This window comes from Xiphophorus maculatus, chromosome 20, assembly GCF_002775205.1.
Source record: "Xiphophorus maculatus strain JP 163 A chromosome 20, X_maculatus-5.0-male, whole genome shotgun sequence".
Classification (NCBI taxonomy): domain Eukaryota; kingdom Metazoa; phylum Chordata; class Actinopteri; order Cyprinodontiformes; family Poeciliidae; genus Xiphophorus; species Xiphophorus maculatus.
The window spans coordinates 2,613,239-2,634,618 of NC_036462.1; the positions used below are offsets into that span (position 1 = coordinate 2,613,239).

At 38.2% G+C, this 21,380-nt stretch overlaps 1 protein-coding gene across 3 annotated transcripts; it reads right to left on the minus strand.

Moving 5' to 3' along the window:
- Positions 1-458: 458 nt before the first annotated feature.
- LOC102231545 (oxidative stress-induced growth inhibitor 2-like) lies at positions 459-13,310 on the minus strand. Of its 3 annotated transcripts, XM_023325462.1 has the most exons (9): positions 8,761-9,462; positions 8,171-8,655; positions 6,936-6,998; positions 5,483-5,619; positions 5,222-5,413; positions 5,021-5,112; positions 3,836-4,035; positions 3,397-3,740; positions 459-2,354 (listed from the first exon to the last, which is right to left on the minus strand). In XM_023325462.1, the coding sequence occupies exons 3-9, from the start codon at positions 6,991-6,993 to the stop codon at positions 1,818-1,820; spliced, it is 1,560 nt and encodes a 519-aa protein (XP_023181230.1). In that variant the 5' UTR covers positions 6,994-6,998; positions 8,171-8,655; positions 8,761-9,462; the 3' UTR covers positions 459-1,817. The 3 variants fall into 3 exon arrangements, with proteins under 3 accessions (XP_023181230.1, XP_005814037.1, XP_023181229.1); XM_005813980.3 differs by lacking the exons at positions 8,171-8,655; positions 8,761-9,462 and adding an exon at positions 13,149-13,310; XM_023325461.1 differs by having other exon boundaries at positions 8,171-9,462.
- Between the last annotated feature and the right edge of the window lie 8,070 nt (positions 13,311-21,380).

A 21,380-nucleotide genomic window follows, 5' to 3' on the forward strand; every position in this document is an offset into this window, starting at 1 on the left:
TATCTGAAATGTGTATTTCAGATAGTCAGTAATTCATTTTAGATATCTTGAATTGAAGTCTACATACAAGTCAATGGTAAATCTGACATCATTTTGACTAGTCAAAATATAATTAGAGATATCTTAAATCGCTAAAATGTATAGTCATAAAACAATTTGAGATATCTTGAATGTAAGGGCGGTACAACCGAATTTATGTTGAAACGGCTTGCCATAGGCTGTTGAAGCTTACAATCGGCTTCACACCATGTAGAGTCCGGATGTCTGAAATGGGTCTATGACTATTATGACTGGACATATTTACGGAAGATGATTAGGGCCACTGAATTGACTTTTCTCAGAAAAAGAGGGACAAATGCTTGTGCCACTGTTTATATGCTGTAAATACATAATAAATTGCACTGATACATTTTCTGCTAAACTCAAACTTTAATAGAAATGAACACAGATGAGATATCTCCAGGAACAAACCTTCCCATTTATTATAAACAGCACCTGCAAACAGAGAAGGTCTGGATTTATCTGCACAATAATGACTCAAACGGGAGACGATTCTGTAAGAATCCAATGACTTTTTAAGGCACTTAAACTGAATCCTGTCGACATTTACACACAAAACCTACTGCAGCATTAAAAAACCTAAAAAACTGAAAAAAGGGATCATTTTACACCAAATTAAGAAATATGACGTTTTTCTTACAGGAGATGGAAGTTATAAAATCACATTTTTGCTATAACATCTTAAATGTGTGTTATTTTAATTGCAAACAAATAAATTATGACATTTGGCATGTTTAAAATTTCTGATAACAGACTACCGATCCCAAAGGAAACAGAAAATAAAAGTTAATTTAAAAAATGCTATAGTACGTTTTGGATGTAAATATATGTTCAGTTGAACCTTAATGCTGATTATTGCTTCAGTACAAAAAGGGGTAAATAAAATATTTGAAAGTGAGAAAAATATTTAAAGAGGATGAAAAATGAAATATAAAAATTTTGATTTTTAAAAGTCTTCTTATGGCTTGATTTAACTAAGCAAACATCTTTAATGGATTAAAAAATTAGAATAGAAAAATCTTTTTCTTTTTTTTTCTTAGTAAAATCAATAAATAGAAAACAGTTTTTATAAAGAAAACATTAGGTTAGAAGATTAAACATGAAATAAAAAGCAGCACAGATATAATAAAGTGCTATAAAAACAGACGTTTAACAGATTAGTGGCTTAAAACACCAAACAGACTGGAAGCTGCAGTAAAAATAATCAATTAAGCTTTAAATATTAATATGGATTGTCAGCTTAAACACAGAATTAGGGCCAGTCAAAATAAGTTTTGGAACAATTTCATCCATGTATTATCGCAACTTTAATAATATATTAATTTTATTTTTATATTTACTTTTGATCCAATTTTTACATATTGTTGCTCCTTTATTCTCGTAAATATGGCTGTTCTCGTATTAACATTTTTTATAATTGTGACTTTATTACAACTCTATTATTATTTTGACTTTGTTGTGCGACTGTAAATTACATAACTTTATTTTTGCAATTAAAATTTTGTTCTCTTGTTCTGGCCCTAAAACGTAGCCGTTAGCAACAGACCCTAAACATTTAAATAATTTAAAAACTTGGAAGAAACTTAAATATTTCCAGCAAAAAACGGATTATCATAAAATTTACAGAAAACCGTTCTGGTATCTGGTTACAAATCGGGTCCAAACAGAAACGTCCTGCTGCCGTTTCTCCAGCTGATCCCACAACAGGTCCGGTTGAACTCGGGTTCCAGAGTCGGTCCGTTCGCCTCGGCTCCGAGCTACGAGTTCAGAACCCGGGCGTCTCTCCGGCGGTCGACCCGGCTGTCCGGCGTAACGGCCTCCTGCCCGCCGTTGCGCCGCTTCCACAGATCCCCGGCGATGGCCAGCGCCCCGCCTTTCAGGAACCGGACAAAGTTCTCCCCGACCAGCGGGCCCATGGCGTACATTCCCGGCCCGTCCGCCGCCAGAACCATGTTTGTGATCGGGTCCACATCGATCGGGTTCCTCCGGCAGGAAATCGGCTCTTCTGGGTCAATGCCTAACGAGCGGCCGTTGTCGCGAAGGAAGGAGAGGTTTGGATGAGCGCCGATCAGAACCAGCGCCTTGGAGACCCGAACCACCGTCTGCTCACCGGAGTCCGACTCCAGGACGCACTTCCGGTCGGGCCGGAAGGCGGCGACCCGGTGGCAGGGAAAGCTCAGGTACCCGGGGTAGGAGGAAGGTGAGCTGGAGGAGGAGGAAGGAGCACGGCGAAGGTTCTGGGCCCGGTCCAAAGGGTGAGACTGGTGCTGCTGCTGAGTCATCATCTGATGGACCTGGAAAAGAGCAGAGATCAGATCCGGACCGACCAACAAACCGACCGCCGGCCTCAGGACCAAGTAGGCGGTTCTAAAGGAAGATTGGGCCTTTATCCGCCTTTATCCGCCCTGATTGGGCGGATAAAGTCAAGAGCAACAGGATTGGACGAGCATGTGAAGGACCTGATTGGACGAAATCAAATTTAGATTTTTTTTCTTTTTTAAATGTTTATAGCTGCTCGGAGCTATTAGGGCACATGTAGAAAAAGTAAATGAGTAAATTTCCCTCAATTTGCTTTGAGATCAATCTCCGAAATTTTCTAGAAAAAAAAAGTTTCAAAAGTAAAAAATTTTCAACTTTGGAAATTTTTTGAGTGTGAAATTCACAGTACAAAAGAAATGTCCAAGTTTTCTATAAAATTTCAGTTTATTTCCTAGTAAATTTGTGATTCTTGACACTTAAAAATTTGAAAACAATTTGAAATTTTGAGATTAATCAGATTTTTTTATTTTTGAAGTTCTTTTTCTAGAAAATTTCCGAGTTTGAGAAGTCAAAAATTTTCAACTTTCCAAACTCAAAATTTATCTTGAAAAAAATCAAAAATAAATCTGATGTTAATCTCAACATTTCTGAGATTTTGGATGAAATATTTCCTCTTTTTTTCTACTTATGGTCTCTTCAATACGCCGTCGTAAAATGTAATAACAATAGTGACTTTATTGGAGATGCTTAAAAGCTTGGAGAGCTAAAAGTCATCTTAACATGACACTAAAAACAAAATCAGCTTTTGTTACTGAAATAATGTGAAACTCACATAAATAGTTAAAATCAAATAATAAAATTATATGCAATATATACAATTGAAAAAATAATGATACCTAAACTGGCCTGGAGACAAAGACTCTGAAGTTCTTATTTTATTGTTAAAGCAGTCGCCGCACATGACTGATTTCCTTAAGTTTACGAACAATCTCTGCTGCTGGAATTAGCCAGAGTTTGCGCTGTGGAAACACCCACTTTGGGTCTGCAGAACCCGCTCCTCCCCAGAACCCGCCTCACCTTGTGGTACTCTGGGTAGAGCAGTTTGGGCAGCTGGTTGAAGATGAGCCCGGGGTCTGAGACCGAGCGCCGGAAAGCGTGGCACACCGACGTGTTGAGGTGGTGAGCGGCGAGGACGGCATCGGCCGCCGTAAGCCCCGCCCCCACCACCAGCACGGGGTCGGAGGATTGGTCGAGCTCGCCGCGGGCGATGGCCGCCTCCAGCTCCCAGAAGGAGTGGCAGACAAAGGGCAGCGATTCTCCTTCCACGCCGAGCCGAGCCGGCACGTCGTGCGTTCCCGTCGCCAGAACCACGTTGTGCGCCAACAGCGAGAAAGGCACCTCCTCCGTAACCGAGCAACCGTCTACAGCAAGAAAACCAATTCTGAAAAATTATCCATTACAACATAAAACAACATAAAAGTTTAGATTTATTTTGTTTGTCTTTTTTAAAACGTACCTCCTAGAATTTCGCCGTCTCTCCGCTGCAGTCCCGACACTCTCCAGCAGGGCGGTGACCCATCCTGCTGACCGGATTCCCTGGTTACCGCAGTAACGGTGGTCCCACAGGCGAAGTTCTGCTCCAGGTTCATCTGGGATACGTAGTGCTCATAGTAGGAGGCGATTTCTGCCGGGGTGGCGCGGTCGTTTCTCACATTTCTGCCACAAAAAGACGTGAACAACATTTAGCAACGTAGCAACAGACAGAAGCTAAAGAGTGAATATCAGGTATCGAAACCGTTATTCAGCTAATTTCATTTACTTATAAATTAGCACAAAGATTCATCAAAGTTTTACCCTTTAACATAACTTAATAAAAGGTTTAAAACTCAAAGCAAACCATTTTTATACCAATCATACACTAGAACTAAATAAGCTAATCTAGGTTAGCCACAGCTGTTAGCTGATTTAAATGTACATCTTTGTAAATTTAATATTTAAAAAACATTTTCAAAATACACACATACTGTATATATTTTTAGATTTATCTATCTTAAAGCAGTACTTTAAAGCACAACTTTGACATATTTTTACTCAAGTTATAGTAAAAAGTAGCAGTTTAAGACATTACTCAAGCATAAAAAAGTGTTTGGTAAAAAGGCAACTGGAGTACTGAGTAACTGATCAAAACATTTTGTAAATAAAAATTACATCATCAAATGAATCAAAATATAAAGTTACGGATCAAAATAAAAACAATTCATTACTATTCAAGTAACGAATATAAGGGCTTTACTAAAATAAAAACAAAGTCTTGATTTTATGATAATACATTCAGAATATTAGGAGAATAAAGTCAATAATTTGAAGTCGTAATTTTATGGCTTTATTCATTTTTTTTTCATTTTTTTAGAGTGACCCTAATATTACGTCATACAAAATAACAAAATTAGTAAAAAAAAAAAAAATTGTTCAATATTAAACTAATACAAACTGCAGGTGAACTTTTGGTTAAAACATGTTTGTTCCTCATTCAGTGGGTAGAAAATCCAGAGATTTTACTGAAATAAGAGTAGAAATACTCTTAATTAAACCACTCAAGTAAAAGTAAAAAGTAATTTTTCCCAAAAAGTTACTCAAGTAAATGTAACCAGTTACTGCCCATGTCTGCCTACAAAACGTGGCTATTTAATGCGGGTCGAACCTGCGCTTGTCTCTCATCCAGTCCTTCAGCTTGAGCCCGGGAAGCTCCATCCAGTTGGCCAGGCTGAGCGTCAGCATGGATCCTTCCATGGCCTGGAAGGAGCGAAAACAAACATCAGAGACTGAAACTAACTCAATTAGACAAAAAGTCACAGCAAAATAAAAACTTCAATGAAAACAATGTTATGACTGTGGGCCTTACATGCCAGGCGCCTCCAGGCGGGCCTTTTCCCAGAACCAGGTGGGGAACGGCTCGCTCCGGCTCGTACCGCCACTCCAGGGGCGACGTGTGGTCCAGACCGAAGTCGCTGTCCGGCAGCAGCAGCGAATCAAAGAGCACCGCCACAGGGTTGGACGACCGGCCCTCCAGGCCCTCACAGAGATACTCCAGATCCTGCACAGAGGCTCGGTTCAGATGCGTCCCGAACCGACGCGGGCGGCGCGGTGGGACGTGCCGGGTTACCTGCTCCAGCAGCGACAGGTGAGGCCGCTCCGACAGCTTGCTGTGCAGCAGGGGGTTCGGGTGACATCCCTCTACCGACAGGTAGGGGGCGTAGCCTGACAGCAGGTAAGACAGGCAGATCCCAGAAGGGCCGTTACCTAGGCAACAGGAGGACAGGACGGTTTCAATTGTCACCTGACGGTAAACAGGAAGTCATGCACACGCTCACACACCAGCTCATTGATTTCCTTCATATTCCATGGGAATTAGAAATAAAAAAAATACTGACTTTTGATCTCAGAAAGTTAAAATCAGAGTTCTGGGATTAAAATCTGAAATTCTGACAAAAAAAGTTGAAATTCTGAGATTTAAGTTAGAATTTGAGAAAATTCAGAACAGTTTTTCCCCCTGTGGCTCTCTTCCTTTTCCTTAGAAACATGTCGGCCTGTCACAAAAACAAGTTAATAAATCATTTGCATAATAAACTAAAATGAGAAGAATAATTTCCATTCTGATTATTACAGACGTTTACTTCATAATCAGTTTTATTTATGGTTTTGGTTTGCTTTTATTTCCATTTTATTCATTATTATTGGTTGTTTTTATTTATAATTTGGATATTTAACTTTTTAAAGAACGCCTCACACTGGGACTCAAAGACATTTTACAGTTTATTCGTCTTTGAGAAGGAAAATTCGCATTATTATCCCATTATCAATATGTTAAGAGCTGCAACTGGCAATTCCTTTAATAATCGATTAGTCTATCAACTTTTGACGATTAATCAGATAAGAAAATTGACACAATCTGCATATTTTTCATTTGACCACTTAAGGCTTTTTCTCCCCACAGTATTTGAAATACATTAAAAGATGCAAATAATTCAATATTTTGGAATAAAAACTTTTTTTAATGTAACAACAGCATTAATTTAATGAAGGTTTGATCAAATGTAACAAATATGCATCTGCAGCTAAAGAAAACAAAAAATACTGTTTACAATAGAACATATTTACAGATAAAGAAGATTTTTCATATTGAATCCTATTTTATAGAAACTATTGCAGGGACAATTTATTGTCAAGCAAAGTTATTGTGACAGGCGTAGAAACATGATGGAGGCAGAAAATTATGAACATCTGTAGCATGAGTCAGCAGGTCTGAAGGGTTTTTAAAAAATATATATATGATGACTCAGCATGAGAGGAAAAACAATTAGCATTTTTACTTCCACATATTTGCACATAATATGTAAGTAAGCAGAGATCCCCTCCACTTCCACTGTTTCTCTGAATGGGAATTCAACTCAACGGCAGAAGAATAAATAGTTCAGTTCTTAATCTTGCCTGCAGCTGCCTCAGAAGACCATCGAAAGAGAGAACAGAAACTTATGTGACTATAGCATTACATCCTTGTTTGAAGCAGAACCTCTAAGGTTTCCCCACAGCATGAATGAAGCGAAGGTTTGTTTTACCGATGATTACGACCGGCAGAATCTCTCCAGACGTTGTTTCTTTATGGTGCAGATCCATCTCTTCTGCAACAGAGAAGAACAAAGTCCAGTCACCAACATGACATAACATGTGTTTCCTCTGTTTGGCGCTGCCAATCTGAGCGGTGAGATCGTTTTTAGTCACATCGCTGCTCCCACTTCCTCCGTTCGACCTCGAGGTTTAACGCCAAGGTTCAACCTGCGACTTTCACAGGTGACGGAGCGTCAGGAAGGAAGTGAGACAACATGTCAACATTTACACTTGGTTCCGATTCAGATTCTTAGATTTCAGCCACGTGACTTTATGCTCAATAACTTCCATTCAAGTGATTTATTGTTCCTCTTTTTACACCAAAAACTGGATGTTACAAGTCTTCAATCTGGAGCTTCAACTAGACCTTTCTTAAGGATTGTTTGGTTTACAGAGACTTTATAACTCACTTCATTTGTTGTTTCTGTTTTGTTTATTTATTTATTTTAGATACTTAAATTGTCTTCCAGTTCCAGTGTTAAATGTATTACTGTTATTTTCCCTAAAAACTGTCTCAAAACAATATAATCATTTATCGCAATAACTTCTGTGACAATTTATCGCCGGCAAAATTTGTTATCGTGGCTTATATTCTGCTTTTTCAAAATAAAAGCCAGATTGTAACTTAACGTCATCTCATCAGCTCCTCTGGAGATACCACTGGTTTCTCAGATTAGTACACAGATCGGCCAAAATAACACAATTTTCTAGACAATAAATTGTTGTATGTTGTTGTTTTGAGACCATTTTCAAGTAATGGTTAAATAAAGCAAGAATATATTCTCACAGACCAAAAAACTTTAAATCTTTATGAACATTTAACACTGGAACTGGAAGACATTTATATCCAAAATAAATAAACAAAACACAAAAACAAATAAAATTAATTATGAAGTAAACTAAATGGTCCTTCAAAAAAGGACCATTTAGACCAAAACACCAAACGGTTTGGTGGAAAGAGAGAAAGGACAAAATGATAACTCATTTATCATGCAATGAATTGATTTATTACTAATTCATCCCATTTATATTTATGTGCATCTCTTATATAGCAGCTTAAAGCTCATCTGTTTTTATTAACAGAGTGGAAGATAATAGAAATTAGAAATAGCTTCTCTCCAAACTGTTAAAACTTTCAGGCCCAGAACAAGTGCAAGCAGGTTTCCTCTAAAGTCTCATGACTCACATTTCCCCTCCTGCACATTGAAGCTCCATTAATATAAACTTCACTGGTGGGTTTGCACGCCAGCAGCCATGAGGTCATGGACGCACGCCTCGTCCAGAGGGCCGGGCTGGGCGGTCCGAGGGCAGCGGTGTCGGCTGACTCTCAAAAACTGCACAGTCATGCTTACACAGACGAACGCAGGCAAGTCAGGACATAACGACGAAGAAAAATTTGATTCGACAGCAGAGCATAAGAGAAGCATTAAAAAGTGAAAGGAAAGAAGGAGAATGAGGGAAAGAGGATGGGCTGGGAGAGATAAGGAGAGGTTACATAAGTGCAATGCAGAAGCTGGCATGGAGCCCAGACACGAGTGGATCTCAGCGCCAAAGTCACTCAGGGCTACGTGCCGCTCCGACAGCCCCACCGTCCAGACACCATCGTTAGTTTACTCCCAGAAACACTGACTAACATATTTACAGTTACAGCATCGCTTTCCACTCTTTATCCTGTAACAAAACACAAATTCACCTCTTTAGTTTCAGTTTAAAGTAAGATACTATCTGAATGGTAGCTAACCGTAACTAGAGGCCAGTTGCAAATGAAAAACAAACCGTTTCCTCCAGCATTGCAAACAATCCACAAAGTCATCTAGAAAAACGCCTTTGGGAGTCGGCTGTTTATCTTTCGGCTGCAGGTATGAACTCTTGACTGAAGCCTTTAGGAGATAAAAAAAACTGACGGCTTTGCATTATTTAAGAAAACAAAACAAAAAAAAAAAAGACCAAAAACTAGCCAATCAAAACTGATCTTCACAAGAGATAAACGTGACAAGATCCAGATCTGTTTTTATCTGAGATGCAAAAGAACAGGAAGATCCTTTCATTGTTAGCAAATCAACTCAACTCTCAATTTAATTTCTTTTGTTGCTCAACCCACCTCCTTTGGACACTAAAAAATGATCTCACCACGAAAATAATTTTTGTAAAAACTTTTCAAAGAGGTAATTTAGGGCTGGGCAATAATTTCAAAGTTTTGGTTTTTAAGCTATTTCCTTTTCAGAAAAGAAAGAAAGATAAAAAACAACTAAATTAAAATCAGAAACTGGATCTGGAATGAAAAGAAAAGCAACAGAAAATTGGAGATGTTTTAGCCATATTCCCCGGGCTTTAGCCAATTATCTCCATTTGACTCATTGTGAGACTGCTGGCACTGATTGGCTGGACCTCTGTTGAATTAGCTCAGTCACTTTGAAAAGGGGGTGAATATTTATGCACTCACTTTTTTGTCATTTTCTAGGAATCAGTTTTCACTTTTACAATCAAGGACTTTTTGGGGGGAAAATTTTGTCAAAAAAGCCCATTTTTATTATTATCACAGTAATTTGTGGGACAATTTATCACCCAGCAATATTTGTTATTGTGACAGGCCTGTTTTGGGGGTGAATACTTTTAACAAGGTTTGTATAAAATGGGTAAAATTGGACCCAGTTGTAAAATTATTACAAAGTCCTTTACATAATGCACTGAGGCACCAGCTTGTTTTTCTGAGGAAATATGCAAAGCAACAGAGAACACCTGGACGTTCAGCTTTCCGGTTAAGCAGGTTTTCCTCCCAAAGATCAAACCTTCTCGTCTGTTTTGCTGCACGGACAAACAAACAAACATCGGAGCCGACCCGACACCGAGCCTGTAATTATCAAAAAGTCGAAGGTCACCCCTCTGCAGGAGCCTTGGATCAGTGGTGACACGTCAGAAACCCGACACCGCTCCATGCAGGAAGTAAGCGTGGAACGTGAGAAGATAATGAAAATGTCACTGAAGGGTTATGTAACCTATAATCAGTACAATGAAGCACCTGCTTTAAATATGACTGAATGTACAAGTAGGGAATGTTTGGCATTTAAAAACCACTAATTGTCTCTTTAACTGTCCTGGTGGGGGTTTTATATCAAGTCCTGAGATCATTAATTAAATTTTTTTTAAGTTAACATTGAGAGTCAAACCAGGTGAATAATATTCATGAACATGAATAATAATTTTGTACTTTAATAACAATGAAGCAGATCTGTTTTTGACCTTTTCAGCTTTCAATCTCCATCATTCTAGATCGGGAAAAGTCTGAGCTACGGCAAGAGAAAAGGTGTTTTCACACCTGATGGTTCGGTTTGATTGGGACAAAAATCTAAACATTTGTTACATTTCCAGCTGCAACAAATGTTACACCTGGAAATGCAATAAGGTTTGTTACAGAAATGCTGCACAGCATGGTTTTCTTCCACATTGCACTGAGTCAAAGTAACCAAACCCTTTGACAAACCTGTCCCCCTCCTTGCCTGTGGGGGCGCTGCACCAAGAACCACTGAAAGAAACGTCACAAAAACTTCTGAAGAAAACACTTGTTTACATTTCTTCTTCATGAAATGTAAATAAAAATGGAGTAGAATCAGATTTTAGCGTTTGGAGGATTTCTATTTTGTCTAATGACCATAAGCCTTTTTTTTCGCTAGTGCTGGACCCTCATGTTTGTTTTGGTTGTATTTACCCAGATTGCCCTGCACTGTAGTCCACATCCTGCTTTTGGAGCGGTTTCTGGTCTGCTTGGTGTTCATAAATGGATTTGATCCTCACCACAGTTCACTTCAACCGAACCCAGACTGAGGTTTGTAGGCGAATCAGAGTTAGCTTTTTTCACAGTACGATTAGTGTTCACACCTCCCCAAACAAATCAAACTTTCAAGGCAAACGGACTTGAGTTCAGTTAAAGCAAACTAAACAGGGCTGGTGTGAATCAACACACAGAGATTCCTGTTTTAGTGATGCATCTTACAATGAGATACAATGTTTTTAACTAAAGCTGTTGTAAAATAATATTTTTGTAATCGAGTACTCTATAGCAGTGGTCCCCAACTCCCGGGCCGCGCAAGAAATAATTAAATATTTCCGTTTTATGTATTGAGTCTGGAGGATCTTTTATTTTGAAAATTCTTTAACTGGATTCTGTCGGAGTTTGTCCGACGCGGGCACCCCCCACCATCCCCGCCACCGCCCCCCTCCCGGTCCGCAGCAAATTTGTGAAGTCTTAACCGGTCTGCTGTACTAAAAAGGTTGGGGACCACTGGTCTATAGTATATTCTCTCTGTCTCTCAAACCGTGACGACTCGATTCCGACACCATTAAAGCTGTCGTAGTCCAACCATCGCGCCGCAAACATCAACAATCCTTATTGTCCCCCAAACCCTGGCAATACGCCACACACTTCAACACCATGCTGTTAGCACGTCACAACAACTCGTAGGCGGAAGTGAGAGCGCTGCCCACCACAAATAATGATCCGGGCGGAACACGGTGAGCTACATAATAAAACTTAAATTTAACAAAGTTTCGAGGCAGATAAAATTTCCTCAAGGAATTTTAATAATCGAGGTACTCGAATCATTCGAGGAATCGTTTCAGCCCTGTTTTTAACATATAAAAACTAAATAAAAAGTGGATTAATGAAGACAAAAACAAGCCAAAATTTTTAGAGGCAAATTCAATTGAATCTGATTTTAGTTGCCAATGACAATTTATATGGTTATAAGCATCCAGCAGGAAAAGGTGGAGGTAGAACAGCAAACCATGAACCTGTGGGAAAGTTTCTTAAAGTGCAACAACAACGAGCAGAAACAAGTTGTGTAAAGTCACAGCAGTTATCTCGCAATTATTTAGTTGTGTATCAATATTCAGCACTAAAAAGTTTCAAACTAGGTGCCGTGGTGGCGCAGGGGCAAAGCACACTCCACGTATTGGAGACCTTAGCCCTGGTGGCTGTGGTCGCAGGTTCGATTTCCGGCCTGGTGACATTTGCCACATGTCTTCCCCCTCTCTAATTACCCTAACCCTTCCAGGCAGAGTTGTAAGCTCGCTGTGGACGCCTGCCAAGATGTGCAGGAGGTGTTGAGAAGCATGAAATGCATCAAACTCCTTCCTTTTCCCTGCAGACCTCATATAACCTTGTGGCTGTTTGGTCCATCTGCTCCGACCAGGCGGCTAATGGGATTTTATTTATGAAGACCCAAGACCTGCTGGATTTGCTACACTCAAGGTTAAAGTGATCCAATTGTTGCAGAATGCAAAAACAATGTTTTGAAACCCAAATTGCTAGAATGTTTGTGGGATTCTGCAGAACTCCTCCATGAATAAAAATAGAAAAAATTATGCTAAGCTTGTAGAAATCTTAGTTAACCCAGATAAAAGGATGAAAATGTTTGAACATTTACACTATCCTGCACTCAATGTTCCTTGTGTGGCCTCCAACTGTAACAATAAGGTCCGGCGGAGATAATAGATGGAGAACAATATCAGTTCTGTTGTTGTATTTTATATTTGGCTCAATAAACATGCGGCTGCTTGAGTATGGAAATCAGGTCAGAAAGATAAATATCAAGCTGGAAGGTTTCAGATTATTTTACTTCTAGCTCATACAGGTACACTAAAATCTTACTTATTCATGACAACATTAGGAATAAACCCTATAGATACCAATACTATATTTAGTCTCTCAGCCCTAAACTGCTTTTAATTGATACTAACCTTTAAATCTGCGCTTTATAAGTACAATTTGATTTTAAAAAAATGTAAGAGCAAAAACCAATCCGCAGATAAATAAATTAAAGTACATCTATAATATTATATCTGAATTAGTTACAATACATCTATGTAACAGAGTTTATGGGTCTTGGAAGTGGGCCAGCGGTGTGACTAGATACGTAACCCGAAGTGTGGACCATCCTCCCACCGACACACACCCACTCATTGAGCCGGCCGGCCGGCCGACGAGCTGCACTGGTCGCATCAATAAACGCTGTTAGCACCATGCGGACCCTTTTCGGTATAACCCAGGCCATCAGTCCCCCCTTCAATGGCTCCATAATCCAGCATTATTACGTGGCTCTGACCAAAGTGTTAGCTACCTGCCGGTGTAGCCTCGCACGCGACCAGCTCCGCTGGGACTAACTTACCGATTCCTCCTCCTTCTTTAGATCCTCCGCTGGGTCTAAGAACCGTTTTTATCTTCTTTAATTTGTTTTTTGTTGCCTCGGTTTCTCAGTCTGTCATGTCGCAGCTCCACGCCGGCCTTTCATTCAGCTCTTCTTTTGCTAACTCCACCCTTCTGCTCTGAGCCGGAGTCCCACATTCACATATTATATAGTTATAATGCAGCCTGGCCCACCAGCCAATCAACAGAGACCCTCCGCCCCCCAGCCAATCAGAAAAAGTCAAGGATGAACAGTTATAAAAAACCGCGCTGTCGTTAGAAAAAGATCGTTTATGGATGCGAGATGCTCGACTATCAGTTTGATAGTTTCAGATAAAAGTTATTTGAAAAGATTTTATTGATCAACGATTATACTTAGATTTATCTTTTTGTGATAGGCTGCACAATGCTTACATACTAACGCGATTTTTTTCCTATTTGTTCTCTTTTTTTTAGAAAGTTAAGCACCACTGTACAGATAAAAACCAGCAGATAGTCTGCAGCTTTCAGGAAGCCAAGCTCTCATCGTGCTGTTTGCACATGTAGGTCAAGTACAGTTTAACCTGTCACTGCTACCAAGAGTTGTTCATTCAGAAAATGCATGAAAAACACACCTTAGACAGCTAAATGTTAAGATAAATTATATCTAGTTGACCACAGTAAGATGAAGTATTGTTAAATGAAGATCATTACTGAATAAACCAAAAGATGGCTATCATGCAATTTTGCTCATTTTTATATTTGAAGCAAAACTAGAAAAAAAATAAACAAAAACTGCTGAAACTGAACACAGTTGTCCATCCAAAACAAAAATACTGAGAGCAAATTCAGCAGCTCAAAGGTGAATTCATTAAATGGAGATTTATTCAGCAGGGAAGAAGAACCAGGGATGAAAGTCTGAGAGCTGAAGGCTGGAGACTCAACAAACAGGCATTCTAACCTGGGTTTTAAAAGTCTGGATGTAATTCATCACATTATAGAGTCACAACATTTAACAAAAACTGTAATTTCAAATGCTAATAATGTGGAAGCTTATAGATGAATTGTATTTCTGCTCTGATTCTGACTTAATCAGGGGACTATCTGGCACAACTTCACTGACTCCCAATGTGCATGGAAAGGGTCAAAGATCTGGTGAACAATTTCATTAGCAAATCAGTTTGTGGGCTTGTGATCTTGACAAATGCCAGAAGCTGAACCATGTTAGCCTTCTAATTACATTGTTTCCAAGCACTTCAGGTGTTGCTACAACCTTCCCTACTGAGGCATTAATTAACAAATTCAGTTTAACCAGAATAGTCTACTGAACACCAAGTGACTTGTGCAAGTCTAACTTTTTCCACCTAATCTGAGTCAGATTTACTCCCTCTGGATGACACCACTTCTTCCTCTTAACCAAAGCTGAGCTGACAGGCTTAAAGAAGAAGTCTATTTCAGCTGCTTGTGTCCAGCAACATCTGCCTTTAGTGATGAGTTGTATCTCATGATCATTATTCCAATGTAGATGGAGTAGTCAGCTTTTTATTCACCATGACAGCACAAGCCCATGGCTAGGAGCTGAGCTATAATTTTTTTATAATTTCTCACTTGCTGTCTTTTATATCTTATATGTCCTTCCCAACACACTGCAGCACAGAATAAGACATTCCATTTCATTTAAAGATGGAAGTACGTCAGACATGACGCTCTAGTATTTATATGCACCACTTCAATGTCCTGGCCCAGCATGGAACCAACGACTTTCTGAAGTCAGCCAGTACTTCCTTTGTTTTGGTGTTGTTGAGATGACAACAGTTCCAGTTACCCAGAGTAACTGGAACTGGGTCATTATAAACTTAACCAGACATATAAAACCAGAATCTGAAGTGCATAAAGTAACAAAAGGCTTTAAGTGTCACTTTCCTTATAGAAAACATTTAAACGATTCTTTGCTTTTTTCTCCCAAACTCAGTTTGCATTAGCTGGAAATGCAAATGCTCCATAAAAATTTGAATTAGTGGCCAAAAAGCCTAAAAGGATGATCTTGCTAATATTTTAATGTTGATTTTAGAGAAAGAAAGAAAGAAAGAAAGAAAGAAAGAAAGAAAGAAAGAAAGAAAGAAAGAAAGAAAGAAAGAAGGAAAGAAAGGAAGAAAGGAAGAAAAGAAACGCTCCAAGACAGAATGTAACAAAACTAATACTTTGAGTTTTAATGATATTTGTTAAAGTTATTTTCTGATATTTGAAAAGAAAACTTAAATCAAACATGTGATGTGAAGGTTTAAAATAAAGACTCACTCAAATTTTAGGCTGAGGTGATATTTTTTCTGTATCTTCATGAATCTCCAGCAAAAATAAATAGTTTAATTTCCTCTCATCATAGACCCTCAAATTTCTCCTAAAACAAATAACTCAGGTCAAATAAACGGTAAGTTTGCTCCTCCAGAACTGAAATCACAGAAAAGTCATGTTGTCTGCAGCCGTCAGCATTTACATAAACTTGTTCCTCAAACACGGCTGCCGAAAGTCTGTTACACCACACTTATAACGTGGCTAACGTGCCATAATAGAGAAGTATTATGCAACCTGTCATTAGGTCTTTGTATTGTTTATTTTTGACTGATTATCATACCTTTATCCTTCTTTTCTCTGACGTTACACCGTGGATCAAATCAAAATTAATCGGTTCGTGGTCACAACAAGAAGCCATGATGTAATCACATAATGTCGACACAAATTCAAGAACAAGTGACCCTGATTTAACTGAAACTTTCTAAACATACAATAGTTTAAAGCCTCATAATTTCACTAAATCCCAGATATTTTATTTCTTATAAGAACGAATAAGATCTACCCTAATAGATGGGAGTTATTGAGAAAAGAAGAAACAGAAAAACCTAATTTCTGTTCAAAGTCAGGAGAGCATCAGCGCCTCTGGTCTGGATATTAGTTACTTTCTTTTAGTCATGAGGCGGCTGTGTGATGTGGATCTCATGAATCCTGCATAGTTCAGATTCCATTCAGGAAAAAAAGGCTTTTCTTCAGTTTCTGCAATCAGGCAAGCCATTTGATCAGAGCAGATAGAAAATCAGTTTGGAACATCTTGTCTTCAAGAACGATAGATAAACATGCATGCATCCAAGCAGTCTAACGTTTAAAATGGTTCATCCAGTTCAAAGTAACGTTTAAAATGGATCTAGTTCTGGATTGTTTTATTTAGTTTTTATTCAACAGCCGTCATTCTAGATGGATATTTTTTCCACTCTTTTCAGTATGGTATCTGTGTAACCGTTATTTAACCAGGTATGGCTCAGTGAGAATAAAAATCTGTTTTTCAAGACCACATTGACAATTACGAACCAAAATCCAATAAAAGTACAATTTAGATAATAAAGAAAAGTAACATGGAGCAAACAGCCATAAAAGTAAAAAATATTAAAAACAAATAAAAACGCTGGTCTGAAACCAAATACTTTCAGCCCTTTCCAAAACCAGATTGCTAATCCTAAATTAGCTGCTTCACAGTCCTTGACTGTTTTGTAGAATATGTCTGCAGAGGGAGAAATCACAAATCAGAGTGCATGGAAATGCAACATTTCTTATGTATTTACAGAAATTACAGCACATATGTTTCTTTTCTCAAATGTGGAATCAGTTTACATGCAAAATGTAAACTTGCTTATTTATTTACAGAAATTACAGGATATACAGCAGAGGTCAAAATATTTAGTCTCACTGTGAAATGTTTTTTGTTTTGGTTTTTCCTCAAAAATTTGGCTTTTGTGAAAGAATTTGATTCTGTGTGCAAACTAAATGTAAGCATCCAAAATAAAAACTAGGATGTTTGAAAAAGCTGCACATTTTTTAAGAAAACTTAAAATTTTACCATTATGCATGTAGTGGCACAGTTCCTGCATTTCTCAAATCATTTTACATGCATGAAAAATTCGAACATTCATGTTTAGCTACAGAAATTACAGGATTGAAGTCAAAATTACAAAATTTAAGTTTTTCTTTTTTTAAAAAAAAGTGTTTTTCTGTGAAGGAATTTGGTTTCGGTGTACAAGGCGAAAAGCTGTAAAAGCTGTATTAAAAAAACCAAAAAACTTAAACACAAAGGGGGATCGGTTTACAATTTAATAGAAAATTACAAACAGTTGTGTCTTATAAAGTTCAACTCAGTAGGAAGAGTCTCATTCTACTGACTTTTTAACTTCAGAGGTTTGGCTGAATCAAAGACGCTTTGCAGTGTTGCTGTTTGGTTGTGGGTGGATGCAGGATGGGCGACGTGAATGAAACAAAACACTCTGCAACACTCCGCTCTTCCTGACAGAATTGGTAGCGTTACATTTTCAGCAGATTTTAGCCATTCTTTAAGCTGAATGTTTGATGAGTGTTTGTGGAAGAATTTGAAAGTTGTCTCTCTTTCATTCTCACTTTTATGCAAATAGTTCATTACAAGTTTAATGCACCACCACCAACCAGCCGCACCTGGAAAATTCTGAGGTCTTAATTTTCTTTGTCTCTTGACAGGGATTTCTCTCTTGTTTCATTTTAGTTCAACTGGTCTTGCCATATTCAGTTAATTTCTTTGTGTTTAGCTTCTCAGCTTATTGTTTTTTCTATTCTTTGTGAATTTTAATTTCGTTCTCTTGGATCTGTGTTGGTTGTTTTCTTTTGGTTTGTAGTTTTTTTGTAATCACTTACTTCTGTGTTAATTAGTCTCTGTCCCTCATTAGCTGCGTTTCCATTACAAATGTCAGTAAAATGTTGTCTATATTCCGCAAATGTGGAAAAAACACAATTTCGCAGTTGTTTCCGTTAAATAAGAAATACAATTAAAATCACTTGTGTTTATTCATGTGATAAGTCATTATAAAACATGTCGCACCATCATGCTCTTCCGACTTCCTGCCTCCTTCTTCTTTGTCTTTTCTGTCAGTAGTAACATCCGACTGTTGACTTGTAATGAGTGAAAAGTGTTTCCATTGCTGTTTTCCAATTGGGAAAAAACACCTTTTTAATCAAAAAACTTTTTTCCCCAAAATTGTCAAGTTTCCACTAAGCAAATTTATTTTTGTTATTCCAGTTTGTGTAACTTTAAAATTTTCCTGATTTCCTCCTTCCACAGCTTTTCCTCGTTTCCGTTAAAATGATTCCTTTGTCATTTTCCACTCCTCCCAGTGTTTAAGCCACTGGTTTTTCATTGTTCATTACTGGATTCTTCTGTTATTCTGTTTTCCATGACCTACTCTTCCTGCAATTTCCTCTGCAAGTTCTCCTTATTTCATCATTAAAGGACTCTGTTTGACCATAGCTGGTCTCTTACAAACCAAGTCACAACAACACTCCTACATTTTTCTGTTGAAGAAGCAGTTTCTCAGCTTCTTAAGTTTGTTTTTGACTATAAATAAATATTCTTTTTAAAAAAGATGCACAAATGTTTAGCTGGTCTTTGCTCCAGATTTTTCCAGACTAAATTAAGAAATAAATCTGGTTTATTGCAACAAAACATCAATTTGATCCCCTTCTGCTGGTGAAGAACTCACCTCTGACCTGAAGCCTCATGTCTTGTCTGTTATATAATCTGGCTTATTGATATTCTTATGAATGACTGTAATAAATGAGATTGAAGCGGATTAATGATGCTGTTCATGTGGCTCCATGTGGGATTTTCTACTTGTGACTGGTTTGAATTTCTGTTGAAGTTTCTCTTTATGAACTTTACTGGTTTCTCTGTGTTTCCAGTTTTACTGTAGGCCTGAATGTGAGCAGTTTCAGGTTTTGGAATAGGTTAAATATCTTATCTCTGACTAAAGCTGCAGTTTGTAACTTTTATAAAACAATATATTTGATATAAAACTGCCACCACAACAGCTATGACAATCTGTGAAAAGTTCAACCTACTATTGCCATCTAAAGAAATGCCCCAATCCTGACCAAAAAGAGCCAATCAGAGCCAGGAGGTGGGTCTTAGCGTTGTCAATCATCCTAATCTACACTGCTAAATGGAGGAGAAACAACTTACTGTTACAGAAAAAGCTAATTAACTGTAGCATTGACAACAGACTCTGCTAGCTGCAGTGCATCAGAGAGCAAGCAGCGCCACATGGAATTGTGATCCACAGCGCTAAGACCCACCTCCTGGCTCTGATTGGTTGTTTTCTAATTAGCGCTAGGAGAAGGCAGGGAAACTCGATTTTTTTCACAGATTATCTGACATGATGTAGTGATACTTTCAGCACAAACGCAAAAAAATATTATTATTTTTAATAAAAGTAACATACTGCAGCTTTAAATATGGAATTAAAGGAAAAACCAACCAGAGTAGAAATGGGGTTTATGAAATCTCAAACACATCACATCTGGATGAATGTAGGTCTGTCACAATAACACATTTTTCTGGACAAGAAATTGTCCCTGAAGTAATAAAAGATAAAATTGTTTTAAAGTAATATAAAGGTGATGGCATAATAATAATGGAAGGCCACATTCTCAAAGATCAGCAAACTTTCAATTCTAATGAACCAAATATCCAAAATAAATAAACAAAACAACAAAGAAAATGAATTATAAAGTCTTTGTAAATAAATTTGTCCTTCAAAAATCGATCCAAAAACTGGGTTAGGGTTATAATAAGACTTTTATTAACCCGGTTTTGGCAGAAAGAGAGAAAGAAAAGAGAAAAATTATAAATCATGCAATTGGAAATTATCAAGCTTGTTTTAAGTTATGTGATTTATTGATTTATTGATTTATTGATTTATTGATTTATTGCTTATTGCGACAGGCCTAGCTGATGGTTAAAGGTGCTTTTGGGAAGCTCAGAGAGTCCCGTGGCGATCCGGTCCAGGGAGCTTCTTGTTGTCTGTCTCTGGGCGTTTGAGCTCCTGCGTCACGGCGTTCTGTTTTCACAAGCAAGGATCACAGGACGAACGGATCAGAACCAGACAATAGGGCCTCCGAACGGGTTAAAAGTACACAGAAACATTCTTCCTGAGCCGTTTTTCCAGGAATGAGCAGAACATTTGAACAAGACGCAGACAGGCCAGGTCACAGACCCAGAGAGGTGCTCAGACTTCACACGGCTCAAAGAAAACAGAGGAGATGTGCTGCATTCTGCAAACTTTGCATCGATTAAAGTGATGTCAGAAGCAAGTTCTGAAAAAACTAAAGAGGCATTAGATGTTCTGTTTGAAACAATTTTTTTCTGTCATGATTAGTAGCTTTTACACACCTGGAGTGTGTGTGTTTTACAACCTCTACAACCCTTCATTTGTATGCAGTACCTCAAGGCACCATAATGGGCCCTTTCCTTTTTTCTTTGTGTATGTTGCCCTTGGGATCTATAGTAAATTGCCACAATGTTAAATTTTGTTGCTATGCAGACAAACTACTAGTTATCGGTAAGGCCAGGATGCAGTAATCTACTGCTTTCTGAACTGCATCTTTGTGGTTGAGCCGCAGCTTTTTGTTCCTGAATGACCAGGAAACAGCAGGTTTTCATATTTTAGCTTCAACCAGTCTGAGAAATTTGATCAGAACTATTAGTGACCAAACCTTGTTTCATCTTTGACAAGGTGTTACAATATGACAAACAAATTGCATCTGCTGTTCGATCCAGATTTGGTCATTTATGTAGTCTAAAGAAGGTTAAGCCTATCCTAAATCGGTGCGACCAGCAGAAGGCTGTTCATGCTTTACTCAGTTCCATAACGGGTTATTAAACGCTCTCTACTAGGGCTGGACGACACGGCTGAAAAACGTATCACCATATAAACGTTTTATTTCAGTCCAAAATGATAATCATTGATTACGGTTTTGTTGTAAATATCAAACAGGTAATGGGACCTTTCCTATTTTATCCACAGTTTTCATTATTTTTTTATTTTTAAGCAGTTATGAGGTACGGTGCTGAATCCTAAAACTGCTGCCGTCTCTTTAAAAACTCCGGAGTTTCAGAAAACTCCTTTTTCTCCTCTGTTAACCTTTAACAATATTTTGACCTGCTTTTCACCGAGCAGTAGCTCCTATAAAGAACTCAGCTGTTTGCTAATTGCTGTTGGCTAGTCTAGGGGGAGGAGCTGCGTCTCAAAGGCGGGGCTAGATCCAACCACAGCTGAGTGGTTGCCATGGAGATGAAAAGATTTCTCAAACATGAGACTCAAGGCAACACTCCAGGTATGTTTTTGATGAGTGAAAAACATTATTGTAATTATTTTACATGGTACTGCAT